Source organism: Terrapene carolina, unplaced genomic scaffold (genome assembly GCF_002925995.2).
Source record: "Terrapene carolina triunguis isolate 2854851 unplaced genomic scaffold, T_m_triunguis-2.0 Scaffold58, whole genome shotgun sequence".
NCBI classification, from domain to species: Eukaryota; Metazoa; Chordata; order Testudines; family Emydidae; genus Terrapene; species Terrapene triunguis.
The window spans coordinates 113110270-113136276 of record NW_020664409.1 but is presented as its reverse complement, the minus strand read 5'-3'; the positions used below and the strand labels follow the sequence as shown (position 1 = coordinate 113136276).

The 26007-nt window shown below is 56.2% G+C and overlaps 1 protein-coding gene across 2 annotated transcripts; it reads left to right on the top strand.

Moving 5' to 3' along the window:
* Nucleotides 1-261: 261 nt before the first annotated feature.
* MAF1 (MAF1 homolog, negative regulator of RNA polymerase III) lies at nucleotides 262-25657 on the top strand. Of its 2 annotated transcripts, none has more exons than XM_024209470.3 (8): nucleotides 262-519; nucleotides 13279-13422; nucleotides 18035-18163; nucleotides 18775-18940; nucleotides 21082-21203; nucleotides 21718-21837; nucleotides 22897-23013; nucleotides 23307-25657. In XM_024209470.3, exons 2-8 carry the CDS (start codon nucleotides 13340-13342, stop codon nucleotides 23326-23328), a joined length of 759 nt encoding a protein of 252 aa, XP_024065238.1. In that variant the 5' UTR covers nucleotides 262-519; nucleotides 13279-13339; the 3' UTR covers nucleotides 23329-25657. The 2 variants fall into 2 exon arrangements, with proteins under 2 accessions (XP_024065238.1, XP_024065239.1); XM_024209471.3 differs by having other exon boundaries at nucleotides 265-317.
* The last annotated feature ends 350 nt before the right edge of the window (nucleotides 25658-26007 follow it).

Here is a 26007-nt window from a genome sequence, read left to right as displayed (position 1 = left end):
GTCGAGGCCACCCGCACTTGACTGACAGCGGCTCCGGCTTTGTCCCAGGCAGCCAACCAGGGCCTGGGAAGCCGCAGCCTATCAGAGGCAGGCTCTCTCCCGTCGGTAGGCGGGTCTGTGTGTTTGATTTGCATCCGTTCTAGCCAATGCGGGGATATGAGTGCGGTGATTGGCCTGTCTCTCCTCCAATAGGAATGGGCGGACCGAGAGGGGCAGCGGGTCAATCGCGGCTCGGGGGGCGGGGCTCTTGTTGTCGTCCGGCGCCTGAGGAGACGGGTCGGGGGCCGCCGCTAGCCAGGGGAGTGCGGGCTCTGTCGGTCAGTCGCTCCGCCCCGGTGAGCCGGGGACATGTCGAGGCGGGCGGAGGCCTGGCGGGCCGCGGCGAGGAGTCGGACGGCGGCCGAGGCGGAGGCGCCCTGCTCGAGCTTTCCCCGCCCGCTGTGCCGCTTACAGGCGCCCAGGGAGTGAGGGAGCCGCCGCCGCGGGGAGACCGGCCGGGACTGAGCCAGGGAGACGCGAGTAGGTCCTTGCCCGGCCCCTCAAAGCCGCGGGAGCCCGAGGACTACAACTCCCAGGCTGCAATGCGCCACACGGGACAGGGCGGGCGGAAGCGGCCCGGCCCAAAGCGGCGCTTTGCATGCTGGGAGTTGTAGTCTTATCAGTGGGCCACAGGCCCCGGTGACGCATTGCGGGCTGGCAGGTGCATCCTCCCCCCCGCCCCCCGCCATGGGCGCGTTCCAGGGCCTCACGGCGTGGTGCATGCTGGGAGCTGTGGTCCCCTGGGGCTGCACCCCTGTAGGGAGGGGGCTGGAGCGTTGCATGGTGGGAGCTGCGCTGTATTCTGGGGTGGAGCCAGCATGCAGCTGGGAGCTCCTGGTGTGGGTGGGTGTGAGGGTTCTAGGGTGGGATGGAGCATTGCATGCTGGGAGTTATGGGGCTGCTATGGGGGGTGCCTGCTTGGAGGTGTGCCTCAAACAGGGCTGCCGTGCTGGCTCTTGTGGCGCTGTTGGGATGAGAGGTCTCACGCCCCTTGCCTGCCACCGTGCAGTGACATTTGCACTCACTCTGGATTGTACCATCCTTGAGGTCAGTATCTCAGCATTGCCCACGGCGACTGCCCCCATTGACAGTATCCACGGACCAATTCCACTTGTCTCAAGAGTAGGTTTTATTGGTAAGTGACAGAGAGAGGAAAAACATACATTCAAGGATAGGTACTAGCTACACTTGCTTATTCAGATACTAAGTGAAGCGTTGTTGGGTATTTATGTGGCCCTATCACCATGCTAGCTGATTTCCTATCTATATGGCTAGATAGGCAGGCTCTAAAGTTCAGCTACAAAGTATTGCATGCCTCAGAAATCTTAGATGACCGGAGAAAAGTATTCTTCCAGCCTAAATGCTGCCTCAGCATCCCTGCCAGTCTCCTGTCCCAAGGAAGTGCTCTCTGTCTTTTGGTAAGCTAAGGCTCTTGCATCTAGGGAGACAGGGTACCTGTTACATCAGCTACCAAAACCAATTTCTTCTGACATCTGCTTCTCCCCAACAGGTATTGAGGTTGGGCAACATTCTTGTTAGGTCGCCACTTCTGTTACCGTGGGCAGAGCAATCCTTCATTTACTACCAATAAAGACACCTAAGGCATGTCTGGGACAAATACCTGGATGGGCAGTGCCTGTAATTAGGCTTAGTCACATGTAAGGTATATGGTATATTTTATGACACTGTTGGCTCAGAGCTATCCCTGGTTGATTGAGTTCATTGCCTGGTTGTTAAATTAGACAGTAATAAGTTTTAGTCACGGGTATTTTTAATAAAAGTTATGGACAGGTCACGGGCAGTAAACAAAAATTCACGGCCCGTGACCTTTCCATGACTTGTACTATATACCCCTGACTAAATCTTGGGGAGGGGGGCAGCCTGGGGGTTCTCAGGGGAGGGGGGTGGACTGGGGGAGGGGAGCAACACAGTTGCTCGGGGAAAGGGGGGTGGCTGTGGGGGGGGGTAGAGACAGGACCTGTGCTGGGCATGGGTGGTGGCCTGTGACCCACACTGGTGTTTTTTTGGGGGGCGGGGGCGGGCGGTGGCAAATGGAAGCGGCAACATCCCTCATTTCCTAGGCAGAGGCATGGCCACGCAGCTCTGCGTGCTGCCTCCTCCCCGACTACTGGCTCCGCAGCTCCCATTGGCTGGGAACTGCGGCCACGCGGAGACAGTCACAGAGCTCCTTGGCCATGCCTCCCCCTAGGAGCTGAAGGATGTTGCTGCTTCTGGGGAGCCCCTCAAAGGTAAGTGCTGCCCAGAGCCCTCATCCCATCCCACGCCCCAACCTCCAGCCCTGAGCCCCCTACTCAAATTCCTCCTGCTGCTGGGGAGGGTGCGGTGGCCTGAGACTGCCCCAGCAGTGGCCGGTGCAGAAGTCATGGAGGTCACGGAATCCATGACATCCACGACACACTCGCATCCTTAATAATAAGTCTTCAGGACCAGATAGTATTTGCCCAAGAGTTCTGAAGAAACTCACATTTGAAATTACAGAACTACTCACTGTAGTATGTCACCTATCTCTGAAACAAGCTTCTGTACCAGATGACTGGAAGGTAGCAAATGTAATGCCAATTTTTAAAAAGGGCTTCAGCAGTGGTTTTTGCCACTTGCAGGCTGGTAAGCCCAATGTCAATACCAGGCAAATTGGTAGAAACTATAGTAAAGAACAGAATTATTAGGCATCAGACCTCATCTCGGAAAGGGTTAAAAGAAGGAAAACAAAAATTATTAAGGGTATGGAACAGCTTCCATATGAGGAGAGACTAAAAAGATTAGTGCTGTTCATCTTAGAAAACAGATGACTAAAGCGAGGGGAGCGGGGGGAATCGTATGTGGTGTGGAAAAAGTGAATAGAGAAGTGTTATTTACTCTCTCCCACAAGACAAAAACCAGCAGTCAACTGATGAAATTAATAGGCAGTAGGTTTAATATAAACGAGGAATTATTTTTTTCACACAATGCACAGTTAACCTGTGGAACTTACTGCCATGGGATGTTATGGTGACCAAAAGTCTAACTGCTTGGTTTAAAAAAGATCTAGATAAAGTTAGTGGAGGATGGAGCCAGCAACGGCTGTTAGCCAAGATGGTCAGGATTGCAACCCCATGCTCCAGGCAACCCATAATCTCCGACTACCAGTCAGGAGGGGAAGACTGGGTGGATCTCCAACTGCCCTGTTCTGTAAATTTCCCTTGATGCTCTGGTGCTGACTACTCTTGGAGACAGGATACTGGTCTAGAAGGGCCATTGGCCTGACCAAATAGGGCAGTTCTTAGGTTCTTATGAGTTCCTATCCTGGGAGTCTCCAGAGTTTTGCTCACTGAAACTGAATCAGCTGTTTTGCAGTTGGAGGCACCTTCTGCTATTCCTGATTCTGGACAAGCTAACTGAAGATTTGGGGTGAAAGGGGTCCAGGAGGTGGGAGAGGGAGGAGTCCCTGCTCCGATGAGCAACAGCTGTACTGAAAAGCAAGAAGTCCAAATAGTGCATTTTGGTATCAGGGAAACCACAAGAGCAGTTCCTGTCAGACGAGTCAGGCGATAGGAATGGACTAAAAGTCAAGGCTAGACTGGGCTGATATTTATGCCTTTACCCATTCTCTAACTCTTACATGTTCCCTTTGCTTTCTGCCTTTCCTGGTCTTGTCTAGTCACAGTTGGGCTGTTCGCTAACCTGACTTTATCAGGGTTTGGCTTCTGTCCATTCCGGTATGGGGTTAACTTTCATTGTTTCCCTTTTGCCCATGAGTTTGCTCATGAATCTCTTGGTGTCCGAGTAGATGGTATCTTTTGCTAACACACAGTCTGGACAATGGCTCTGGCTGCCATCTGCCCAGAATGAGAGGCATTGGTCCTGCTTCACCCCCTTCCACTCTTTCTCCATTAGTATTCGGTGTCTGGTAACTCCGTGGGGGTACAAACTCCATGACATGCTCCTGGTACTCAGAGATAAAAAACTACTGCAGACTTCTGGGCTGTCTGTTCTCCAAAGTCCCATATATGCTGCAGTAATGAGATTACAGCTCCCAAAAATGGATCTACATTAAATGTTCACTCATATTTCATGGAAAGTTTAACAAAACGCTTGAATTAGAGGTGACTTGATTTCAGTTTCACACTGTTTCTCTTTCTTGCTCTCTTACTGGGGTCATAAAAGATCCTTCTCTCTCAAAGCTGACCAAGTACTCAGATGTGAGATTTTCAGCCTTAATGCTTCACTAACGTAGCATGTCGAACGGTGTAGATATTTGGACTGTAGAATTTCTCTTAGCTTAGAGTCTCACTCCTGCCTCACTGTAGAACCATTTTTCTTAGCATCAGCTACATGTCTAGTCATGTAGCAAGATAGTGATCATGTGACCTTTATTAGTTTCCTGTTCCATTACCTAATTGGTCGTTTTTGGGAAGCATTTCCAACTATTAATTCTTAATGTTTCCTTCTTTCGATCATTTCTGATTGTTCTGTCCTTGTTTACTACACATAAATGGTTCTCATAGCAGGGAGCCCCATCTCCCTCAATGCCTGAGGGAGGTACTTTCTTAGCTGTCTTTCCATAGTGGCAAAATTAACTGAGGCTCTTTCAGAAACTTGTGGAAGTGGGTCATAGTCCCACTAGTCCCCGTCCCCCCCACACCACCCGTAGTTCAATGCAGGGTTGCTGGAATCCCATCTGTTCCTCTGGCCTGGACATCGTCACTGTTCCTCTGAGAGACAGTAGCATTTTGCCTCTTTTTGCCTCAGGAGTACTTCTCTAGCAGCAGAATGGAACTGACATGACTGCTCTAATCTGTGAAGGGTCTGTTCTTGAAACTAGGCATGACTGATGCCCTGGCCTCCCCCATTCCCCAGGACAGGGGCTGGGAGATGGGCATAGGAATTGCTATGATGACTGCACCAACTGAGGATTTCCCCACACTGGGGGAATCTTCCACTGGTGGCAGCTTTGTGCTGCTGGAGGAGAGCTGAGGATTGGGCTTCTAATCCTTTGAAATGAAAGCTGAGGTTCTTTAGGAGGTGCTGGGGAACAGCTGCTCTCCAGAGAAGGGATTTACCAAGACCAGCGAGAAAAAGAAACTAGTTCTTAAAACAAGTCTTCAGGTACCGTATTTACAGCCAGCTACGTGCCTGGCTTCCTGACCTTGCTGAGGTGGGAAGCGGGGCAACTGCACCCTGGATGCTTTATTGTCAGCAGTGAAATATCTCCGTGGCTGGAGGCTAATTGGTCTGTGCAGTGAGCCCAGAGCTCAAAGGTTCCTTTTGGGACTCTGCCTACAAATATTTTTAGTCTCCTTATGCCTTCGGCACAAATTGCTCATTCTCAAATTTTACATTCTGAAGAGTTTCTTGCTCTCACTTACTTCCTGTGAGAGAGACAAGGTGGATGAGGCAGTATTTTTTTTTCTGTTGGTGAAAGAGACTAGCTTTTTAGCTACACAGAGCTCTTCGGGTCTAGAAAAGATACTCTGGGAGCATCACAGCTAAATACAAAGTAGATCATATTGTTTAGCATAAGTAGTTACCACATATTTAGGGTCCATTGTTTTCAGTTTTTATTTTATTTAATTTTTCCCCGTGAATTTATTGGTGTTTATTACTACAACAACAAAAACAGGTGAAAATTGGTGGAAAAAACTATTAATTTTTCTTGGTAAATACTGAGGTTTATTTTGGTGGATGGAAGTACGGGGGGAAAAAGTATTGAGTAGATTAATGCTTTGAATGGAATTCAGTGTGGTTTGCTGCAGAACAAAAACTCAAAACTGATGCCACCTCTTGAGTTTAAGAAAACAATACATCTCTAATCCCCAAATAAAACTTTTCATTTGAATAAACAGATTACTGTTGTAGACGCATAACTATTAGCCTATAAATATTTAAATTTAATAATTGGGCCACACCATTAGCAGCACATACACTCCACTTCGTCCTTTTCTCTTGGTTTTTTTTTTTTTTTTTTTTTTAACTTTTGAATACTTGTGTTCTGAAACTTTTTTTTACAGATTTTTTTGTTTCCATTTTAGCATGTCAGATCTTTAAGCCATTATCTGCTAATAGCTGGAAATGTGCACGTGGTGGGTGTGAGATTCATCAGTATGTTCAGATGCACACGCACTTCAGAGCGTGCGTGTTTGTTTGTATCTTCTAGCTTTACTTCAATAGGCAGTTTTGCATATACACACACTGATGTATTATTGAAATAAAATACATTGCATGAGATATATGTATTTTCCTAATAAAACAAGTTATTTTTATGTCTTTGAATGATACAAAAGTAGGGTGAAAATCAGAAAAAATAATAATTATTTTTTATAAAATCTGGGATTTTTCATTAAGAACCAGTTTAAACTGAAAACCTACGGGTTTACACATGTTGTAAAAGACCATTCAAGGAGTAGACCATTGGCTACTGTTGCAGTCAGAGGACAAAAAAAGGAAGGTTAGTGGATTACAGGTTGTTGTAATGAGCCATAAATCCTGTGTCTCTCTTCAGCCCATGATTTTTATTGTCTAACAGAGTTACGGATTTAAGATCCCAGGCTTGTGTTTGGAAGGTGTGCAGGTTTCCATTGAGGAGAAGGACTGAGAGGTCAGACATGGAGTGATCATGTCGTGAAGTGTTCGCCCATGGGTGATATGGTGTTTTTTGTCTTTCTATCGTTTTCCTATGCAAGTTTATTCGAGAACATGATTGTCTGGTTTCACACACACAGTTGTTGTTGGGGCACTTAGTGCACTGGATAAGGTACACACATGTTGTGATAGGCATGTGTAGGATCCATTGATCTTGAAAGGTGTGTTCTAGGGAGGTTGATCATCATAGCAGTGGAAGTCTCTGAAGGTTTTGCATCGGTTGTTCTGGCCAGGTCTGGTTCCACTTTGAATCAGTGTGTCCTGGTCTGCGGGGAGCTTGCTTCTGATGATGTTGAGTAGTTGTTTGAAGGCCAGAAGAGGAGGTTCAGGACAATTTTCTGTCAGAATTTGGTCCCTGTCAAGTATGGGTTGTAATTGTTTAATGATACCCCATGTTTTATTTCCTCTTAACAGCCAAAGTGTCTCCATGATGCTCTGTCACCTGGCCAATACAGCCTTTCCAGATGCTAACCCAGTTCCTCTGTGCTTGGATGACTGTGTTTATGGTAACTCAGGGAATGGCTGAAGTGCAGCCTGTTGGCCAGATTCAGCCCATGGGGCAGTTGAATGCAGTCTATGGGTGTGGAAAAAAATGGGGGCTCTAAAGCCTTGTTCTTCTGAGCATATGCCACCACTTAGGAGGTAGGAAGAAATTTCACCTTTGTGCAGATTATTCCCTAACTGTCTTGGGCAGGGTTCTTGCTCTGTCTTCTGCAGCAACGCATACTGGTCACTGTTGGAGACCGGATATGGTCACGTGAGGCCCATGTTCCTTCAAGTCCCAATGTCCAGAACTCTGCTGCTCGATCGTCATTGCCTGGTGTTGTGGAGCTATACAATCTTGTATAACTACACCTCCAGGACTGAAACGAAGGCCTTTTGAATAAAGTTAGTGTCATGACCTAGGATTTCTCTCTGTGGTGATGCCATGTCTCTCAGTAGCTTCATGAGACTGGCTAAACTAGCAAGTCTTTTGGAAGTGTATCCTTTCCCTGCCGATCCCATTGCATGAGCCACCAAATGCTTTCAGAATAGAACATGGCTAGGGGGCAAGCATAGGATGCTATCCCAAGCTACCCTTGGGATGCTATTCTGCACCCAAGGCTATAAAAGCCCTACACTGCTGTTTGCTTATCAGTCTGGGATCCCCTCCCCCTCCTGTGTGTCGGGAGGAGGGTTGGCTTTCACTTGCATGGGGGCTGTGTGCGCATTAGGATTTTTTTGCTAGACTTTCCACTGCTGCCATGGATGTGGTGTCAGTGGTTGGAGAGTTAGTGTAAGCAGGGCCCCAGGTGTCTGCTGGCGTGTTAAGCACCATGTTCCTTAACCCAACTGAGGGCGGCTGTTCGCAGCATGAGCCCCCAAAAGTATGCACCGGGAGCAAGGGGTAGGAAGAAAGCTAATGTTGGGCCAACAGTGTGACCAGGGTGATAGGCCTGTCAGCCTGACATTGATCCTGTGCAAGATAATGGAGCGGCTGACGTGGACTTGATTAATAATGACCTAAAGAAGTGTAATGTAATTAATGCAAATGAACATGGGCTTATATAGATACCGGACTAACCTGATATCTTGTTTTGATGAGATAAGATTGTTATTGTACTATACTTAGACTTCTCTAAGCCGGTGTTTGACTTGGTACCTCCCAACGTTCTGATGAAAAAAACCCAGAATGATATAAAATTCACAAGGCACATATTAAACAGATTAGTGGCTGGCCAACTGAAAGTAATTGTAAACAGGGAATCGCCATCAAGCAGGTTGTTTCTAGTGGGGTCCTCAAGGGAATGTTTTTTAGCCCCATGCTATTTAACATTTTTATCAATGGCCTGGAAGGATTTGCAGACGACCCAAAAATTGGTCGAGTGGTAAATCATGAAGAGGACAGGTCACTGACACAGAGCAGTCTGGTTCACTCGATAAGCTAGATGCAAGCACACAATAAGTGATTTAATAGGTTAAATGTAAAGGTCTGCATCTAGGAACAAAGGCGGCAGGCCATGCTTACAGGATGGGGAATTGGATCCTGGGAAACAGCGACTCTGAAAAGGATTTGGGGGTGATGGTGGACAATCAGCTGAACAGGAGCTCCCAGTGTGACACTGTGGCCAGAAAGGCTGACATGACACTGGCCGTGCTGAGTCAGACCAATGGTTCATCTAACGCAATGTCCTGTCTTCTGACCGTGGTTGTGGTCTCTGTGCACTAATGTAGCAATGTTACCCGAGTATCTTCTCCGTCCTTGAGGCCGCGGCGTCTCGCCTGCAACAGTCTCGCTATTTGTTAGGTTTTTCCCCTGATGGTTGTTCCCTGCGGTAGCAGCTGTCACAGTAAGGGGGAGTCTGCTCTTGTCCAGGCTGATGCTGCCTCCCTGCCCTGCAGGAGCCGTTCTCGCGGTCTGTCCCAGATCAGGTTTGTAGGTGCCGTGTGACTCTCCCCGATCCGGGGATGGACAGTCGGGGTGGTGCTCCCGCAGTCTGAACCGTGATGTAGCATATGCCCTGGTTTGTTTGTGACTCTCCCCTAGATGGTGCTGCTGAGCAATGGGGAGCTCCCTTTCCTGCTTCAGCCCCTGTTGAGCCAGGGACCAAACTAGTCCCAGACCAGTGTGAATGTTTGTGGTCACTAGAGCTCTGGTGCTTCCTGCTCAGTTAGCAGCTTCCTCTCCACCTGGAAGTCTGCCCTCCCCTCCACAGGGACTCGTTCCTTTCTTCTCCTGGCCCGAGCTCCACTGGCACCATTAGGAAGAGTTTAGGTAGGACGGATCCAGGCACTGCTGGGAAATGCAGGATTCCCCCTGTCGGGGACTGATGGGGTGTCTGCACCCACGTGAGTCTGAAGAGACTGGTCTGGGGGAATCCAAGGGGTCAGGAGGAAGAATTGGGGTTCCTGAGGACTTTGTTTTCCGCCCTGGCTTGGCCCCTGCGTGGGTAGCAGCTGTCACAGTAAGGGGGAGTCTGCGAGAGTTTCCCATCAACGCTGGCTGCCCCAGCAGCTAACAGCCTCCCAAGTTGGGTGTGGGGCAGGGAGCTGTAGGGTGTTTGCTGCATCCTGGAGTGTCTGCACTGAGGCCATCTGTTGCCTTTCCCTAATCCTGGTGCTCTGCGGCCCCCTGTAATGCTGGGGCTGGAGGCTGGCTGTTCCTCGCAGGGTCCCCGGGACTGAGGCTCCACGGGGGCTGTCTGGGGGAGCAGGCGCAGGGTTGTGTGGCTAATGCTGAGGCTGCCGCTCAGATGGCTGCTCAGCATGTCCGTGCACCCAGCATGTGCCTGTGGTGATCCCCTCTGGGTTATGGCCGGGAAAGAACATCCAGCAGCCTCAGTCCTCTCAGGACGGCGCAGCCTGGCTGGGCCTGAAGGCCTCGGGCAGCTGACCTCCCTTTGACCTTGCTGGGTGGGCGGGTTCCCTAGCCTGGCGCTTGTCCTCTGCTGCTCACTTCTGTCCCTGGAGCCTGGGATGGACTTTCTGTTAGCAGCTGGCCCTGAGTCCCCTCCATGCTCCCAAGGAGGCTTCTGCAAGGGCTTATCTCCCCCACTCCTATCTGAAACCAGATTGACTCTCTGTGTCTGGGGCAGTGACATGACCGTGCCTCCCAGAGTAGTCCTGTAAGGGAACACTGCTTCCCGAAAGCCCTGGCATGTCCCTGCTGCTGCTTGTTTACAACCTGTCCTGTTACAGGCCAGGATGGCGCAGCAGCCCCAGCTGGAGAGAGGGTGGGGCACGGGGTTCTTGAGCAGGGACTTCTCCTTAGTAGCCAGCAGGGATTTTAGGGATCCCCTCGCTGAGTCTAACAAGGTCCATGTACGTCAGACATAGCCCATCCGGGGTGAGACTGCCCTAGATGGACATAGGTCTCTGTCTGGCAGCACTGGGGAGTGAGACCCAGAGCCCTCTCCAGCTGCCATCTCAACCAAAGGCGCTTAGGAATGTGTCCTTAAAGGCCCCATAGGGAGCGAATTCTGGAGCCAAGGCCCTTTGCTGGGGCTGCCCTGCCACCTCCAGGAGCATTTTGGCTGGTTCCAGCTGGAGCCAGACAGGGGACCGAGCCAGGACGGGGACGGGCTGCAGTGGGGGCAGCGAGGTGGGGGCCTCCATTGGAGACACCCCTGGGGGGGTGGGGACTGGCCACTGCCCTTCCCACTGCTCCGGGCACCGGCAGGGGGATGGAGAGGTGCGTGGGGTATTGGGAGTGGGGGCAGGGTGCATGGATGGGGCAATGCATGGGGGGGTGCATGTGGGGCAGCGGAGTGCATGTTGGGGAATAGGGGTGGGGTGCACCGGTGTGGGGGGTGGAGAAAATAGGGGCATGATGTCTGGGTCTCTGAGAATCTGGGGGCTGCATGGGAGAGCTGCAGGGGGGCGTGCTGCATGGACAGCAGTGCGGTTCATGGGCACCAAGTGGCTGCAGGGGGTGTGGAGAAGCTGGAGACAGGGATGGAGGTGCTGATGAGTGCATATGGATGGAGGTTGGGGAGTTGGGTGTATGGCAGTGGTTTTCAAACTTTTTTTTCTGGTGACCCAGTTGAAGAAAATTGTTGATGCCCGCAACCCAAAAGAGCTGGGGATGAGGGGTTTTGGATGTGGGAGGGGCTCAGGGCTGGGGCAGAGGGTTGGGGTGTGGGGGTGAGGGCTGCGGGGTGGGGCCGGGAATGAGGGGTTCAGGGTGGGGGGGGGCAGGGCTGTGGGCTGGGGCCAGGGATGAGGAGTTTGGGGTGTAGGAGGGGGTCAGGGCTGGGGCCAGGGATGAGGGGTTTCGGGTGCAGGAGGGGGCTCTGGGTTTGGGGGCAGTTCAGGGCTGGGGCTGGGGCAGGGGATTGGGGCGTGGGCTTACCTCTGGCGGCTCCCGGTCAGTGGCGCAGCAGGGGTGCTAAGGCAGGCTTCCTGCCTGTCCTGGCACCGCGGACTGCACTGCGCCCCGGAAGCAGCCAGCAGCAGGTCCAGCTCCTAGGCGGAGATGTGCAAGCAGCTCTGCGTGGCTCTTGCTCACAGGCACACCTCCTCCCATTGGCCGGTTCCCAGCCAATGGGAGTGCAGAGCTGGTGCTTGGGGTGGGGGCAGCACGCAGAGCCCCGTGGCCCCCCTGCCTAGGAGCTGGACCTGCTGCTGGCCACTTCCGGGGCACAGCGCGGTGTCAGAACAGGTAGGGACTAGCCTGCTTTACCCAGGCAGCGCCGCCGATGGGACTTTTAATGGCCTGGTTGGCGGTGCTGACCCAGTGCCTGACATTCCTCAGTACTGGGCTGTGACCCGCAGTTTGAAAAGCACTGGTGTATGGGAATCAGGGGTTGGTGCGGGGGAGGGGGGGGCTACTCTTTGAGGCAGAGTGTGGATGCATACAGGGGCCCTTTTTGGGACTGAACAAGGGGATGTTCTTGCGTGTGAACAGCCACTGGGGGCACCAGGGAGGCTGCTGATGCAGACGGTGAATGGGGGGTGGGGGCTGCCAGGGCAGCACATGATTGGCAAAGTGATTCCTTCAAATCTGTTTCTTCAGTCTTTTGTGGTGGTTTTGGGTGGGGGGGGGGGTGAGCATGGGAGGGTTCGTTGTGCCTCTGACTTTGCAGGGCTGGTTGTGAGAACCCTCTCCCTTAGGGTCCTCGTGCAGGCAGTGTCTAGGCCCAGGAAGCTGCCCTTTGTGCGCGGGATGGGCACGTACTTGGGAGCAGGTGCGCACCTGGCCTGGGCAGGAATGTTAGCTGGTGGTTCAGCCATGAGGAAAGCATTGTCCTCAGTTTGTGCCCAGCGGTCACTTGGGTTGGTCTGTTGGGCATGGAGGTGAATTTGTTTAGCTGCAATGTTGCCTCTATAGAGAATAATAAAAGGACCTTTCGCTCCAGAGAGGAGGGAACTCCTTTATGTGGAAGCGTGGTGCTTTAAAACAGGGAGAACTTGTCATGAAATTCCCTGTTCTGTTCATCCCCTCTGGGGCGCCTGGCATTGGCCACTGCCAGAAGACAGGATACTGGGCTAGATGGACCTTTGGTCTGACCCAGTCTGGCCGTTCTTATATTGGAGTGTTGGGTGGAACAGGTCCCCCTTGCTGAGCGATTCAGAGGTAGCTTCACAGAGCACAGACTCTCGCTGAACCAGAGGAAATGACTTCCTGTGGGTTGGGGTGGGAGAACTGGCCTTAGGGTCTAAAGGGGGAATTTATAGCCCTCCCCACCTTGTGGAGTGTAAGCTCTAGGTGCTGGCAGGGAGCCCGTTGCTAGGGGGTAGGAATGAGGTTGGCACACTGTGGTGTGGGTGGATGTGGAGAGCTGCAGGTCAGCTTGCCCTTTGCAGGGAATGGTCCATCAGTCACCTGGGAGTGGGATACAGCAGTGTGCGATAGCATTAGCCTGGGAGGCTGCCTGGCTCCTTCCTAGCAATGTGAGATCTGTTCTTGTTCTCCCCACTTAGCAGGGCATCTGCCTCCTGACCTCTCCCTCCCCTCCCTGTCTTTGTGCTGGTTTATCACCCCAATGCCAGACTGGCCAAACCCATTCCATGCTTCAGGGGCTGGGCTCACTAGGAATCAGGGCCGTTCTCGCCTTGTCTGCAGTCTTGCTGTGCTGCTCTTGGGATGGGCAGCTGATGGAACCTGTCTCTCTGTGCTAGGCAGTACCAGCTTTGCAGCAGCCGTGGCACTGGGAGTTGCTCTGGAGCCGAAGGTGGGACAATGAAGCTGTTAGAGAACTCAAGTTTTGAAGCAATAAACTCTCAGCTGACAGTGGAGACGGGAGATGCTCACATCATTGGCAGGTGAGTGTTGTCAAAGCTTCCTACTGTGCTTCCCCAGGGACTCGAGCCACCTCTTTTCGTGCCCTTCCTGTGGTGCAGAAAGTCCCCCCAGGGGGGCCCAGACAAGCTTGATAGCTCTGGCAGTGAGATCTGTTCAGCTGAGGAGCAGCCCCCCGCCAGGGGCAGCCCCGGTGAAACACTTGAAGCTAGAGTCACCAAGGCACTAGGCACTGTACTGACATGGGTGAGTGGGAGAGCTTCGAATGGGTGCTGTCCAGGTAATTGCGGCTAGTGTGTGTGGGGGCGGAATGGACTACGTAGACCTTACAGGCCTTTGCTCTTTGCCTCTGCCCAGCTGTCTGTGAAGTTCCAACCTGCCATGGGCTTTGGGGTCTCAGGGCACACACAGCTCCGCTGTCTGCTTCCAGGCTCTCTGCAGTCACCCTAGGGAGTGTCACCTCAGCTCCCAGTGACAGTCCCACCTACCAGAATTGCTTCTGTTCTAAATGGCTTGGCAGGTGGAGTGGGTGGGAAGCGAGTCAGGCTGTGTGCACAGATACCACTAACCCCACCTTACATGCATGCTGCAGTGCAGGGCGCAGTGCCTCTGGGCTGAGCCTTCCATCTCTATCTAGGGGGATCCCAGATGTGGGAACAAAAGGCTACCGCTGTGCTCCCCTGTCCTTAGCACCTCTGCCTGCTGAAGTGTTGCTGTTTGCCTGGGAGGTCCTGCTCCTGTCGGAGGAAAGCTGGGAACGCACTTGCTCTCCAGGCGTGTTTACAGGAGTCTTAAACAGCAGTGATGTGAGACTCTTGGCTGGGCCCCTCTCCACTTAGCCTGGGAGAGTGGCTGGAAGGTGCTCCAAGGCCACCCAGCTGATCCAACGGCCAGCGAGTCCTCAGCTGAGGCCAGCCTGAGCACCTGTGTTCTAGCCCCTGGGTGTCTCCTTTCTGAGCCCCATCTAGCTGTGGGAGTGGGGAAGGCAGGGCAGGATTGGCCCACACCCATGGGCTCCCAGGCTCTGGTTCTTGTGCTCTCACTGGCCTTGCACACTTCCTCCCTTTGCGTTGCTCCGCCCACTGGAGAGAGTCACTTACCCTGTGTCTGGCGTCTCTGTGCTGTGAAGAGACATCTGCTCTCCAGGCAGGATGTTCTGAGCCGCAAGAATGGAGCCAGTCAGCCAATGGCTTCCATTCTTGGCCAGCTGCACAAGTGTGACCAGGCTGAGACAGTGGCTGGACCAGCCTGTGCTCATCACACCCCGTCAGCTGTGGAGCATGAGCTGTGTAAGGCCTGTGCTGGGACAGTGATGTTGTGGAACAGGAGGTGGTGGTGGCAGTTCTTTGGGCCCAGCAGAGGCTCATCCTTACAGCAGCCTAGGGCATCTAGGCTGGTAGGCATCTCAGTTGTAGACTGCTGGGACGGAGCAGCCAGACCACAGCTCTGTATGGGCTTTTCCCCGGTCAATGCTGCGTGCCCGAGGGGGTCAGCTTGGGGGCAGGAGACTGCCCCTCGTCCACAGCTAGCAGGTGTCTGACAGTGACATGCCCCTCTGTTTAGCAGGCTAGCATTGCTTCCCCATCGATTGCTCACTGGTTCAAGCAAAGAGCTAGGAGTCAGGACTCCTGGGTTCGATTGCCCGTCCTGACCTTGGTTCGCTCTGTGGACTTTGATTCCCTTTCTCTCTGGACCGAGGAGGACTCCAGCCAGTCTCGCGGGGGTGCGCTGAGCAAACTTCAGGAGATCGTTTGGGGAGTTTCCAGGTTTTGGGCTTTGTTTGAAACCCGTAGTTGGCCAGGAACGTGATGTTTGGGCGTCGAGCTCTGACTGACTGTGGGGCTGGCTGGCATTGCCCGGCAGGGTAGGTTTGCTCGGAATCTCCCATCACGCAGTCTGTTTCTGATTGTGGCTGGGCTGCTCCCACGTGAGGCCCCAGCCCAGGCTCAGGCTGTGTCTGTATTGGAGCATGCACCAATGAAATGAAACTGCACCTTGCAGAACCCTAACGCGTGCTTAGGGCACTTTAAATGGCATCGAAACCCCGTTAGCTTAACCTGGTCAGTTCCTACTTTTGCTGGCTGCTAGAGACAAGGCTGAAGTGAATCCATTTCCCAGCTCGCCCAGGCATGGGGTGTGTGTGTGCGCTCCACATGCTCTCTTAGTGTTGGGCTTTTTGGGCACTTCACAAAGAGCTGGCGTTCTTGGCTGACAGCAGCCAGAGAAGGGCAGAGTGGTCGAGAGGGTGCTGCAGATATTCCCCAGAACGTGCCCCAATCCCCACTTCTTTTTCAGTGTGACCCTGGGGCCAGCAGCACTGTGTGTCCTCTAGTGTAGGCTGCTGCTGTCCTTCGGGAAGCGTGATTGCATTCTTTTCCAGCCGATTGTGGGGGCCATGGGAGCTGGGACAGAACCATGTCTTTCTTCTCTGCCTCTGTCCGTGCTGCTGGTGGAGCACATGCTGCAGAGTTGGGAGGGAGAAAGCCCCGCCCTGGGCTGGGTCTCCTGCCCTTCCCGAAAGGCTTAGTTCACGTGGATTTGGTTTAACTGAGGGCACAGTCTAAGAGTCGGGGTTTGCAAACCATCTCGCATCCTGCCTGCAAGTCCCAGTAGCGCACTTCCTGCTCACGCTCACCTCCTGGGCAGCGTCTCAGAGCCCTGGCAGGGCCTGGCTGTAACTTCTGACTGGAGGCTGCAGTTACTACGGGGGCCTTGTCACCCTGCTCTAGTGATGCTGTCAATGTCCGCAGCTCATTCACAGGGGAGCCGGGGGGAGGTCTGCCCAGGATTTCAGGGGGGTGGGGGGGCTATAGAAATGTGTCCATGAACATATGACAGTGGACTTGTCTGCCTAACAACCCTTCCCCCACCCCGCTTGAGCCCAGACACCACATCCAGGAAGTGACAAGAATCGGAAGTGAAACTTACTAGCCTGTTGTCGCACACAATAGAAAGGCAAACAGGAAGGAGTGGCGTGTCAGGGCCAGGAACATGTGACTTGTGACTGATCTTGGTGTTGGGGCCCTGGCAGCGGCATGTCTCTGAGGCCATGTCTACATGGCGGCAGCTGCTATAACGGCACAGTTAGGGCACTGCAGCTGTGCCTGCCATGCCCTGGCACGAACACTTCAGTGGAGTTAATCCCCCTCTGACAGGTGGTAGCTAGGTCGATAGAAGAGTTCCTCCAGGTCCTGACCAGGAGTTAGCCTGACCTAACTATGGCATGCCGGGCACAAACACTTCACAGCCTGGAGCAATGTCGCTAAGATGATCTAATTTTATCAGTGTAGTCCTGGCCTGAGACTGATTTCTGAACTGACCATGGCCTATTAATTCCTCTCTTGAGTGGGGGTGGGGCGCAGGAGGAAGAATGGGCTCCAAATCCATTCTCCTCTTCTGTGTGGCACCACAAAGCAGCTCCCCCTGCCCCAGGGGGCTTGGCAGCCTCCTGAGCCCATCAGGCCTTCGGCAGTCACCAGGGGTCGCTTTCTCTTCCCCTTTGCCCTGGGGCAGTTGGCTGCCTCCATAGTGCTCCAGCCTCAGCTGGGCCAGGGAGCACGACCAAATGCCCCCAAATGCCCATGCTGCTGCTAGAGCCACTGCCAGGTCAGCCCCCTCCTCTGTCTCCCAGGGGTGTCTCGGTGCTCCTCCCCCAGGCATCCCCCAAGCATCCCTTCCTGCTGGGAAGACGTGGGTGGGCTCAGCAGAGCCCAGGTCCCCTGCACAGGGAGCTGTGCGATGCCTCCTTGCCACTCATTCACCCTTGAGCTGAACCTGGGGAATGGGACCCACAAGCTCTCCCAGGAGGGGGGCCCTGCCCGGCGCGTCTGCTCTGTTGCACCTGGAATTGCTGGGTCAGTGGCAATGGCTGGTCAGTCATCGTGCCCCTGAACCAGAGGTAACGCTGGCTAGCTGCCAGTGCAGAGGGACTGAGCCTGTTGGGGGAGGTGTGCGCGGGGTGGCTCAGTCCTGGGTGCAGTGTGGCCATCAAGTCGTTTCCAGCACTGGCTGGGGAGCCCTTTTCTGACAAGGTTACTGGCAGCAGGCGAACTCCCTGGTGTGGGCAGAACCCTACTTTGATCCGGATGCTGCAGTGATCAGCTGGGTTTCCTGCCCCTCGTTCTGTACCCTTGGCTAGGCAGGCCAGGAGCCGGGGGGGGGGGGGGGGGGGGGGGCGCGCAGGGGCACACAGGAGCTCCTTAGATCAGCTCGTGGGCATGTTCCTGGTCAGAGTTTGTGGAGAAAGCTTGCTGGATCCTGTTCGGCCCACCACTCCTCCCTCCCTCTGCACGTTCCGGCCCCAGCAGCCAGTTCTGCAGGGTGCTGTGAGGTTCACATTTACATCTCTCTGAAAAAGCAGTCGCCGTAGCTCTGGGCGGAGCTGGGACAGCTGCCTTGGGGATTTCCAAACCCCTGTGTCTGTACTGGACATGTCTCTGCTCCTGTTGGCCTGTCCCTTCTCAGCACTCAATGCCGGTGTTGTGAGCGGTGATCTCTGTCTGCGCTGGGGCTGGGCACCCAGTGTTGCTCCTCCACCTCTCGCTTGTCATGCTTGTTCTGAGGAGCAGGCATGGGCCCAGGGGCCTGTTGCACTGCTTCCTGGCGGGCCTCACACCCGGTGTTGTCTCTCTGCAGGATCGAGAGTTACTCATGTAAGATGGCGGGCGATGACAAGCACATGTTTAAGCAGTTCTGCCAGGAGGGCCAGCCACATGTTCTTGAAGCGCTGTCACCCCCTCAGACCACGGGGATCAGCCCCAGCAGGTATGTCAGTCCTCCACTCTGGGCCAGGCACTGGGCAGCGCGGGACTTCTGCGGGGAGTTACTAGGGACCTCTGCATGCTTCAGTGGGGCCCCACACAAGAGGTAGCAATGGGCTGGGGCAAGAGCCCACTGAGGGAGGGCTGGTGGCCCCAGGATGCCCCATGCATTGCAGTTGGCCTCACCCCTGTGTGGACAGGCAGCCTGGGGTTAGTGCTCTCTGTTCCTGAGCCTCTGGGGCTGAGATGCAGCCGTGCATGCTGGGACTGGGATCTCCCAGGCCAGCCCTCTGTGCAGGCGAGGGGCTCTGTCCTGCCAAGCTGCGCACTCTAGCTTCCCCTGGATTAAGGTGGGTGTGCTCGTGCATTCCCTCCTGTACCTGTGTGTGCATTTGGTTAGGGCCGTCTGGCACGTCCCCACTGGGAAGTGTCCCTGCCAGCGTGCTATCCTGGGGTGTCTGTTCGCTGGGTTCTGGCAGTATCCCTGGGGCTGAAGCTGGTTTCCGCAGGATTCCTGTCCCGGGGTGTGGGGTGGGGCTGCCAGGGGCCTCCCTCCGGTGTGTTGCCTCTGGGCAGCTGGTAGAAGCTGCCTGCCTCGCTGTCTTGTGTGTGCAGGCTCAGTAAAAGCCAGAGTGGAGACGAGGAGGGGCCACTGAGTGACAAGTGCAGCCGCAAGACCCTCTTCTACCTGATCGCTACCCTCAACGAGTCCTTCCGGCCCGACTACGACTTCAGCGCTGCCAAGGGCCATGAGTTCAGCAGGGAGCCGAGCCTCAACTGGGTACGGAGCGGGAGCCAGCTGCCCCTGGGGACTGGGGTCCGAGTGCTCCTTTCCGGGAAGTTTGGCAGGGCCCTTCTGAGAGCAGCTGAGACGGGGCTCCCTCCAGCTCGCTGTCCTGAGGGACCCCAGGGATCCAGCCAGCGGGGTTTAGATCTCGGAGGCCCACCCGCTCCGAGAGGGGCTGCAGCCAGACCCTTCCCCATGAGATGCTCTGCCACCTCCAGACCCACCCCCCAGTGAGACACCCTCCCCTTCTGCCCTCTCAGCCCCTGGAGCGAAGTTCTCCCTCGTCCCCTGCAGGCTGTCGGGATCTGTCCTTCTACCCGTCACCGCAGAATCTGAGCACTTCCCATGTAAAATCAGCAACTCCTGCCAGGCTCCATGGCCTCTCTGGCCCTTCTCCTTTGGGGGACGCTGTGCCTGTGGGTGAGGTTTTGCCTTCCCCTGGCTGTGCCGCCTGGGCTAGGTTGTTTCACGGTGGTGGGGTTGTTTTGGGCGGGAGGGAGGGGATCTGGTGTGTGTTGGGTAGTGCTGGGTTTGAGCATTTTCCAGCGTTTTGGGAGCCACCCAGACTGGGGGTTCCCCTGCCCAGCCCCCCAGACACCATGCTGAGGAGTGGGCAGAGCTCCATCCTGACTGAGAGGAGAGTGCCCAGAGCCGTGCCTGCTGGCGGGAGGCCTCCTTCCTCGGCCTGGGGCAGTGCCCTCTTCCCAGACAGCTTCAGGGGAACCACATGAACTGATGCCTGTGGGATCCTGTGGCAGTCCAACCACCCCCACCTCTGCTTCTATTGCCCCACAATGCATTTCTCCTGCTTCTCTCCACGTTTTCCCTGACTCGAACGCTGGGTGCCCGTTGCTCTGCATCTGTTCCACACGCACACGTGTTCTAGGTTAGACTCCTGTTTTTCCTCCCATCCCAGGAGTACCCTGGCAGCAGCTTCCCCTTCATGGACAGGGCTGGGTGACTAGTGAGGGCTTTGCCAAAGCTGTTAGCTTATCGCTTCCGGCGTGTGCCACGGGAAACAACGGCTCCTTCCCACTCAGAGGAGTGAGCCCTTGGCCAGGGCCGGATTAACTCTCCTGTGGGCCCGGGGCTGTTAGCTTTTGTGGGGCCCCTGTATACAAGTCTCTTTCCTGATTTAAAACAAAATGATCACAATTATGGCATCAAGTCTATTCTCGCTATAACATAAAGATGTTCTGTGGTTACATTTCAGTCTTAAATCATGTAGAATAGAGTTAAGTTAATTCAAAATAGCCTAACAGAACAGCTGTTGTATTAGTTTCTTTCTGGGAGGGAGTTTGGGTGCAGGAGGGGGCTCCAGGCTGGAGCAGAGTGTTGGGGTGCAGAAGAGGGCGAGGGGAGGGAGTTTGGTGCAGGAGGGGATTCTGACCTGGGGCGGGGGGTTGGGGTGCAGGAGGTGGTGCGAGGTGCAGGCTCCGGCTGGGAGGCGCTTACCACAGGCGGCTCCTGGCCGGTGGCGTAGCAGGGCTCAGGCAGGCTGTCTGCCTGCATGCCGTGGCCCCACGCCGCTCCTGGAAGCGGCTGGCTGCTGGCACATCTCTGCACACCCCTGTGGGGAGGGGGACAGTGTAGTTTCTGTTGGCCAGTTCCCAGCTAATGGGAGCTGCGGGGGCAGCACACGGAGCTCTCCCCCACCCCAGGGGCTGCAGAGATGTGCCAGCATCCAGACACTTCTGGGAGCGGCGTGGGGCCATGGCATGCAGGCAGACAGCCTGCCTGAGCCCTGCTGCGCCACGGGACTTTTAGCGGGCCGGAGATCACGATCGACTGGCAGAGGCTCCAGGATCCACCAGTCGATTGCGATCGACAGGTTGGTGACCACTGAATTGTCTATAATTATGGATTTATTTTTTGCGGGGCCCCCCTTAGCCCAAGGCCCTGGGCTGCAGCCCCCAAAGCCCCTGCGTTAATTCGGCCCTGCCCTCGGGGCCGGCCAGTGTTCCAAACCCACCCTTCCGGACTCTCTGGACGCTCCCGTCTGGCCTCCCCAGAGCAGAGGAGCTGGGCCCTGTCCCAGGCATGGCGGACACAGCCCAGAGCCCCTGGGGAGGGGCTCCTGCTTCTCTCTGGAAAGCTGCAGGGTCCTGACTCCCGTGTGTCTCGGTCTCCTCCAGGTGGTGAATGCTGTGAATTGTAGCTTGTTCTCAGCGGTCCGGGAGGACTTCAAAGCCCTGAAGCCTCACTTGTGGGATGCTGTGGATGAGGAGATCTGTCTCTCGGAGTGTGACATCTACAGGTCTGTTCTGCCTGCCCGCTCCGCGTAGGGCAGCCCCACGCCCCGGAGCAGCCAGGCCATGCGCCGCTGGGGAGTACAGACCAGGGGCTCTTCCTCAGGGCTGGGCAGATTCTGGCCTGGCCTGCTTATAGGGGTCCCTTTGCCAAGGCCAATTAAAAGGGATGATCCCATACCTTCCCCTTACCCCCCTGGGCACACCATGGGCTTGCTGCTGAGGTAGTGACTGCCTGGCTCTGCCTGGGGCTGCTGGCCCGTGGGCTAACAGTCTGCCTCAGTTTCTCCCTGCACAACATTGATTCTGGCACCCGCCTGCCTTGTGGGTTGTGCTGGGGAGGCGTCTGGGTCATCACCATTTGTGCTGTGCTCTGGCCACCAGATGCCGAGGGTCGGTTCTGCTCTGTCACATTGTGTCAGGCCAGAGTGAGCAGCGTGCCCGGACTGAGGGAGAGTCTGGGTGCTGGGAGCCCTTCTTGCCCAGGCAGCAATCCTCACCCCTCCCCCGTTGGTTTCACAGCTACAACCCGGACCTGGACTCAGACCCCTTCGGCGAGGAGGGCAGCCTCTGGTCCTTCAACTACTTCTTCTACAATAAGAGGCTGAAGAGGATTGTCTTCTTCACCTGCCGCTCCATCAGGTCAGGCTGCAGGACCGCGGGGAAGTGTGACCTGTCTGAAAGCAGAGCCTCCTGCTGGGGGAGCCCCCTCGACCCAGCGCCCCCAGCAGTGCCCTGAGCTAGAGCTGCACCCCGCCTAAGTTCCCTGTAAACCGCGTGGCCGTGCAGCACCCTATTAAGCGCCACAGAGGCGCTCAGGGAACCTACCCAGCCGGGACCTGCCGGGGGAGGGGCGCCCCTCCTCTGGCCCCTACCTAGCCTGGCCCCCAACCTGCCAGGGGAGGGGCACCTATCCCACGTCCCCAGCCCCGGAGCAGCCACGGTAGGGAGAGGTGCCCCCAGCGCGCCCCCCCCATCCCCCCAGCTCAGGTGCTGCCATGGGGAGAGAGAGCTGGGGGGAGTCCTCTCTCCCTGTCATAGCCCTAGGGCAGCCTGTACCCCAAACCCCTCATCCCCGGCCCCACCCCAGAGTCTGCACCCCCAGCTGGAGCCCTCACACCCCAACCCGCTGCCCCAGCCCTGAGCCCCCTCCCACACTCCGAACCCCTCGGCCCCGCCCCCACCACATTAATTTTGTTATGAGCACCAATATGAGGTGATGTGTCACACAGGGTCGTGTCACATCACCTCCATATAGGTGCACACAACAAAATTCATTCTGCACATGGGTGGGAAAACTTAGAGGGAACGCTGAACCTCGCTCCCCTCCCCAGCCAGCGAGAGGGAAGCACGGCTCTCCCAGAGCAGCCAGGCCCCTTCGATCTGCCAGCAGCATACGGCTTCACTTCCAAACTGACTGGATGGGAGCCGTGGCCTCCAGGGAGAGGGGAGCCGTCCACCTGGCAGCCTGACCCTCCCTCGCCAAATGGCATGAGCACTCGGCCTCCCACAGGGAGGGTCCCTGCAGCCAGCCCTTCCTCCCTCTGGCCGCTGGGGGGTTGAGTTGGCCAGATTGGTAGCCCTTGCTCAGCGCAGGCAGGATTCCCAACGGGAGGCCAGTGCCTTAGACTGGTGCCGATGGGGCTCTGCCTTAGCTGTGGGGAGCTGGCTGGTGCTCACTGCTGCCCTTTGTGTCTCCAGCGGGTCCACGTACCCTCGCTCAGAGTCAGGGAATGAGCTGGACATGGAGCTCGGTGAAGAAGACCAGGAGGGGAGCATGGATGCCTATGACAAGGAAAGCAGCAATATCGAGGACAGGTGTGTGAGCTTGGCTGGCAGGGACGTGCTGAGCGGGGCGGGATCCTGGCTGTCCCCTGCCCGCAAAGCGTGACTGCACGCAGACATGCTGGAGAGTCACGGGTAATGGGAGCAGAGCTTCTAGCCCTGGTGGGCACTAGGAGCACGGGGCCTGGGCCTTGGCCCAGTCTCTGTGGAGCCCCAGCTGGCGTGTGCCAGGGGCGGGGTGCCCGGCTCAGCTGCAGCCAGCTTTGTTCCCCCAAAGCATGTTGGGCAGACTCTGGGCAGAGCTGTGACAGCTGTGTTGTTTGCAGGGTGCAGGTTATCTGCATGTGAGTGTCCAGATGAGCTCCAAGAAGTACTCAGCCCTGCTGAGCCAGCCTTCCAGTCTTCAGTCCATCAGCATTGAGGATGGGCCAGCCCTGGCCATTGTGTGAACTACCCCATGCACAGAGCCTGCAGCCCTGCTCTGCTCTTTGGCGCCGGGGGCTCCAGAGTGCCCCAGCACCTGCCCCACAGCACTGCATGTGGAAAGCAGCTGGTGCCTCTGGGCTGCAGACGTCCTCCAGCTGCAGGTCCTGCCCCAGAGCCCGTTCCCTCCAGACACGTGCTGCGTGATTGGTCAGCAGAGGCCACGCTCTCACTGCCGGCCTGGGCTCCGGCTCGCCAGACGCTTGCGCAGGGCCTGTGAGACGCTTCAATGCACTGTAGGAATTGATCTGCTGGCTGCACTGGTCCTGCTCCTGCTGGCTCTGAAGCAGGGCAGGCTGCTCCTCGGGCACTTTCCTTTACCGATGGCGACCCAGCCAACTCCGTCCGGCCAGAGCAGTGGCAGGGCGCAGGGCATCCTCGCCTCCTGGATCTCCTCTTTCAGAACTGTTGGTGACCCGCGCCTGCTCCCTGTTTTTGGGGGGGGTTGCTTGGCCCCCGCTCACCTCACGGACTCAGTTTGCTCTTTTCCAAGCCTGTAGCAGGCGCCTTGCGGCCCCGTGCTGAGCACTGCTCTCCTGTGCAAACGAACTGGCTGGGAGATCGAGCTGAGGCCAGCGGGGCTGATTGGTTGGTTTGTTTGTTTTTAAACCACAGATGACTTTTGGCATCAGCTGGGCAAGAGCGTGCATGGGCCGGGGAGGGGTGGCTGCCGGGAGCCTGCTCCGCTCTCCAGGATTTCTGCAGAGCCTGTTTTCGTAGGCTGGGCTTGTGTTGGGAGCTCAGCCCTGTTGACTCTGACTCATGCTCTGGTTTAACTGCATCCTCCCCTCTGTCCCCCTTGGCTGGTTCCCCAGCACTGGCTCTCTTAGTGCAGGCTGCTGGGCCCGATGCCAGGCTCCCCCCTGCCCCCAGGATTGAGTATACGCTGTCCCAGGGCCAAAACAGGACTGGGGTGCAGAGCAGCCTGCTTTTCATGGGCACTGGAGCACATGGAGGGACTGGGGGGAGCTGGCACTAGCATGGTGTCTGCAGACGGCGGCAGCAGCACCAGGCCCAGCTCCCTGCAGCTCCTCGGGCCTCACCCGCCCTGGCAGGTTGCACCAGGATAGCTGCAAACCCCTAGTGGAGATGTGCTGGCAGAGGGCCTGGGCCAGAGCTTCTCTGCAGCGGGGGCAAGGTGGAGAGGGGCCAGCCCAGCACAGTCAGGGCCCCTAGACCTCAGCCAGCCAGGGAGCTTTCCCCTGGAGCTGTGCCCTGCCAGCCTCAGACCTGCAGAGGGAGCTGTAGCGGCCCCTGGTTCTGCTGCTGGCCCATGCACCAGCCTCCTCCACCTGAGCTCACTCATCACCTAGCCCCCTTTGCTGCCGGAATCCGCCACGGGAACGGCGCTGGGGCGCTGGGGCTGAGCCATAGCTTTCCCTCCAGCTAGAGGACTGTGCGAGGAAGCCTACCTGCCTGCCCAGCCAAGGGGGCTGCCGGCTGCCCCCAGAGCCTCCCCTTCGCTGTGGGGCATTGTCCCTTCACACATCCTCCCTGGGCACTTGCTCCAAGGCCAGCTCATCGCATCTGCCCAGCTCAGTGCTTTAAGGGCCAGCAGGTGCCTGTACATCACTGCTGGGAAGAGCTGTCTTGGCAGGATCCATCTGCCTCGGGCCTGCAGAGTGTGCCTGGGGGCCTTGCTGGCCCGGGGAGGATATGGGGAAGGGAACCTTGCGTCAAAGCGTCCTGTTTTACCCACCTGTAGTCTAAGGAGGCTGCTCTCCCTAGCGCTGGGAGCCACGGCTGTAACCGCCTGCCCTCGAGCAGGGAGCCCATGTGCATTGACCATCCCTGCTGGAGTGCCGCAGCCCCGGCTAGGCTCTGGCTGGAGCTCGCAGCATCGGGGGGCTCATTGACAGTCGTGCTTGCCTCTGAGCTGTGCCATGGCTGGTCATCAGGGTGGAGGCCACCCGCCCTGCCCAGGCCTGGGCAGCTTGGACTCCTGCCATATGCTCAGCATGGCCTGCATGGGTGTCTCTGCAGTCGTGCCTGGGCAGAGGGCTGGTGAGCACAGCAGGCTCCACAGCGTTACTCAGTCTGGGCAAATGTGACCCGTATCCATGGCTGAGATGGGGCCCTGGCCAGGAACCATGGGTCCAGATCCCAGCCCAGCTACCGAGAACCTGGCATTCCCGCTCCTGCCTTTGCCCCTATGTTCACTGGCCCAAGTGGTGCATAGCTGGCCTCTCAGCAGGGAGCCTGTCCCCCTGCACTGCTTCGAGAGCTTGTGCCTCTAGTCTCCTGCACGGGTGGGCAGGGAGCTGGGGCCAGTTTCATGTTTAAGTCCCTGTGAGGTTTGACTTTACTGCATAGCAATGTATAGTTACACCAATAAAGTTTATCTGTGACTGACACCCCTTCCTTTAGAGAATCCACCCCGTCCACGGGGCTGGGCGAGGGAGCTTCTGCAAGGGGGGGCAGGCGGAGCTGGCTTCGCTGGCAGCAGGGGCGGTACCGGAACGGTGCTGGCCGTTAACATCAGCCTTCCTGCTGCTCAGCGGGTTCCCAGCTCTCCCACCAGGCAGGGCTGGCTCCTCCGTGGCC

Excerpts from the sequence above, each read along its gene's own strand:
- MAF1 (XM_024209470.3), top strand. The coding sequence starts at position 13,340 with ATGAAGCTGTTAGAGAACTCAAGTTTTGAAGCAATAAACTCTCAGCTG. Across the intron at positions 21,838-22,896 it reads TTCACCTGCCGCTCCATCAG|CGGGTCCACGTACCCTCGCT; the intron begins GTCAGGCTGCAG and ends TTGTGTCTCCAG. Across the intron at positions 23,014-23,306 it reads AGCAGCAATATCGAGGACAG|GGTGCAGGTTATCTGCATGT; the intron begins GTGTGTGAGCTT and ends TGTTGTTTGCAG.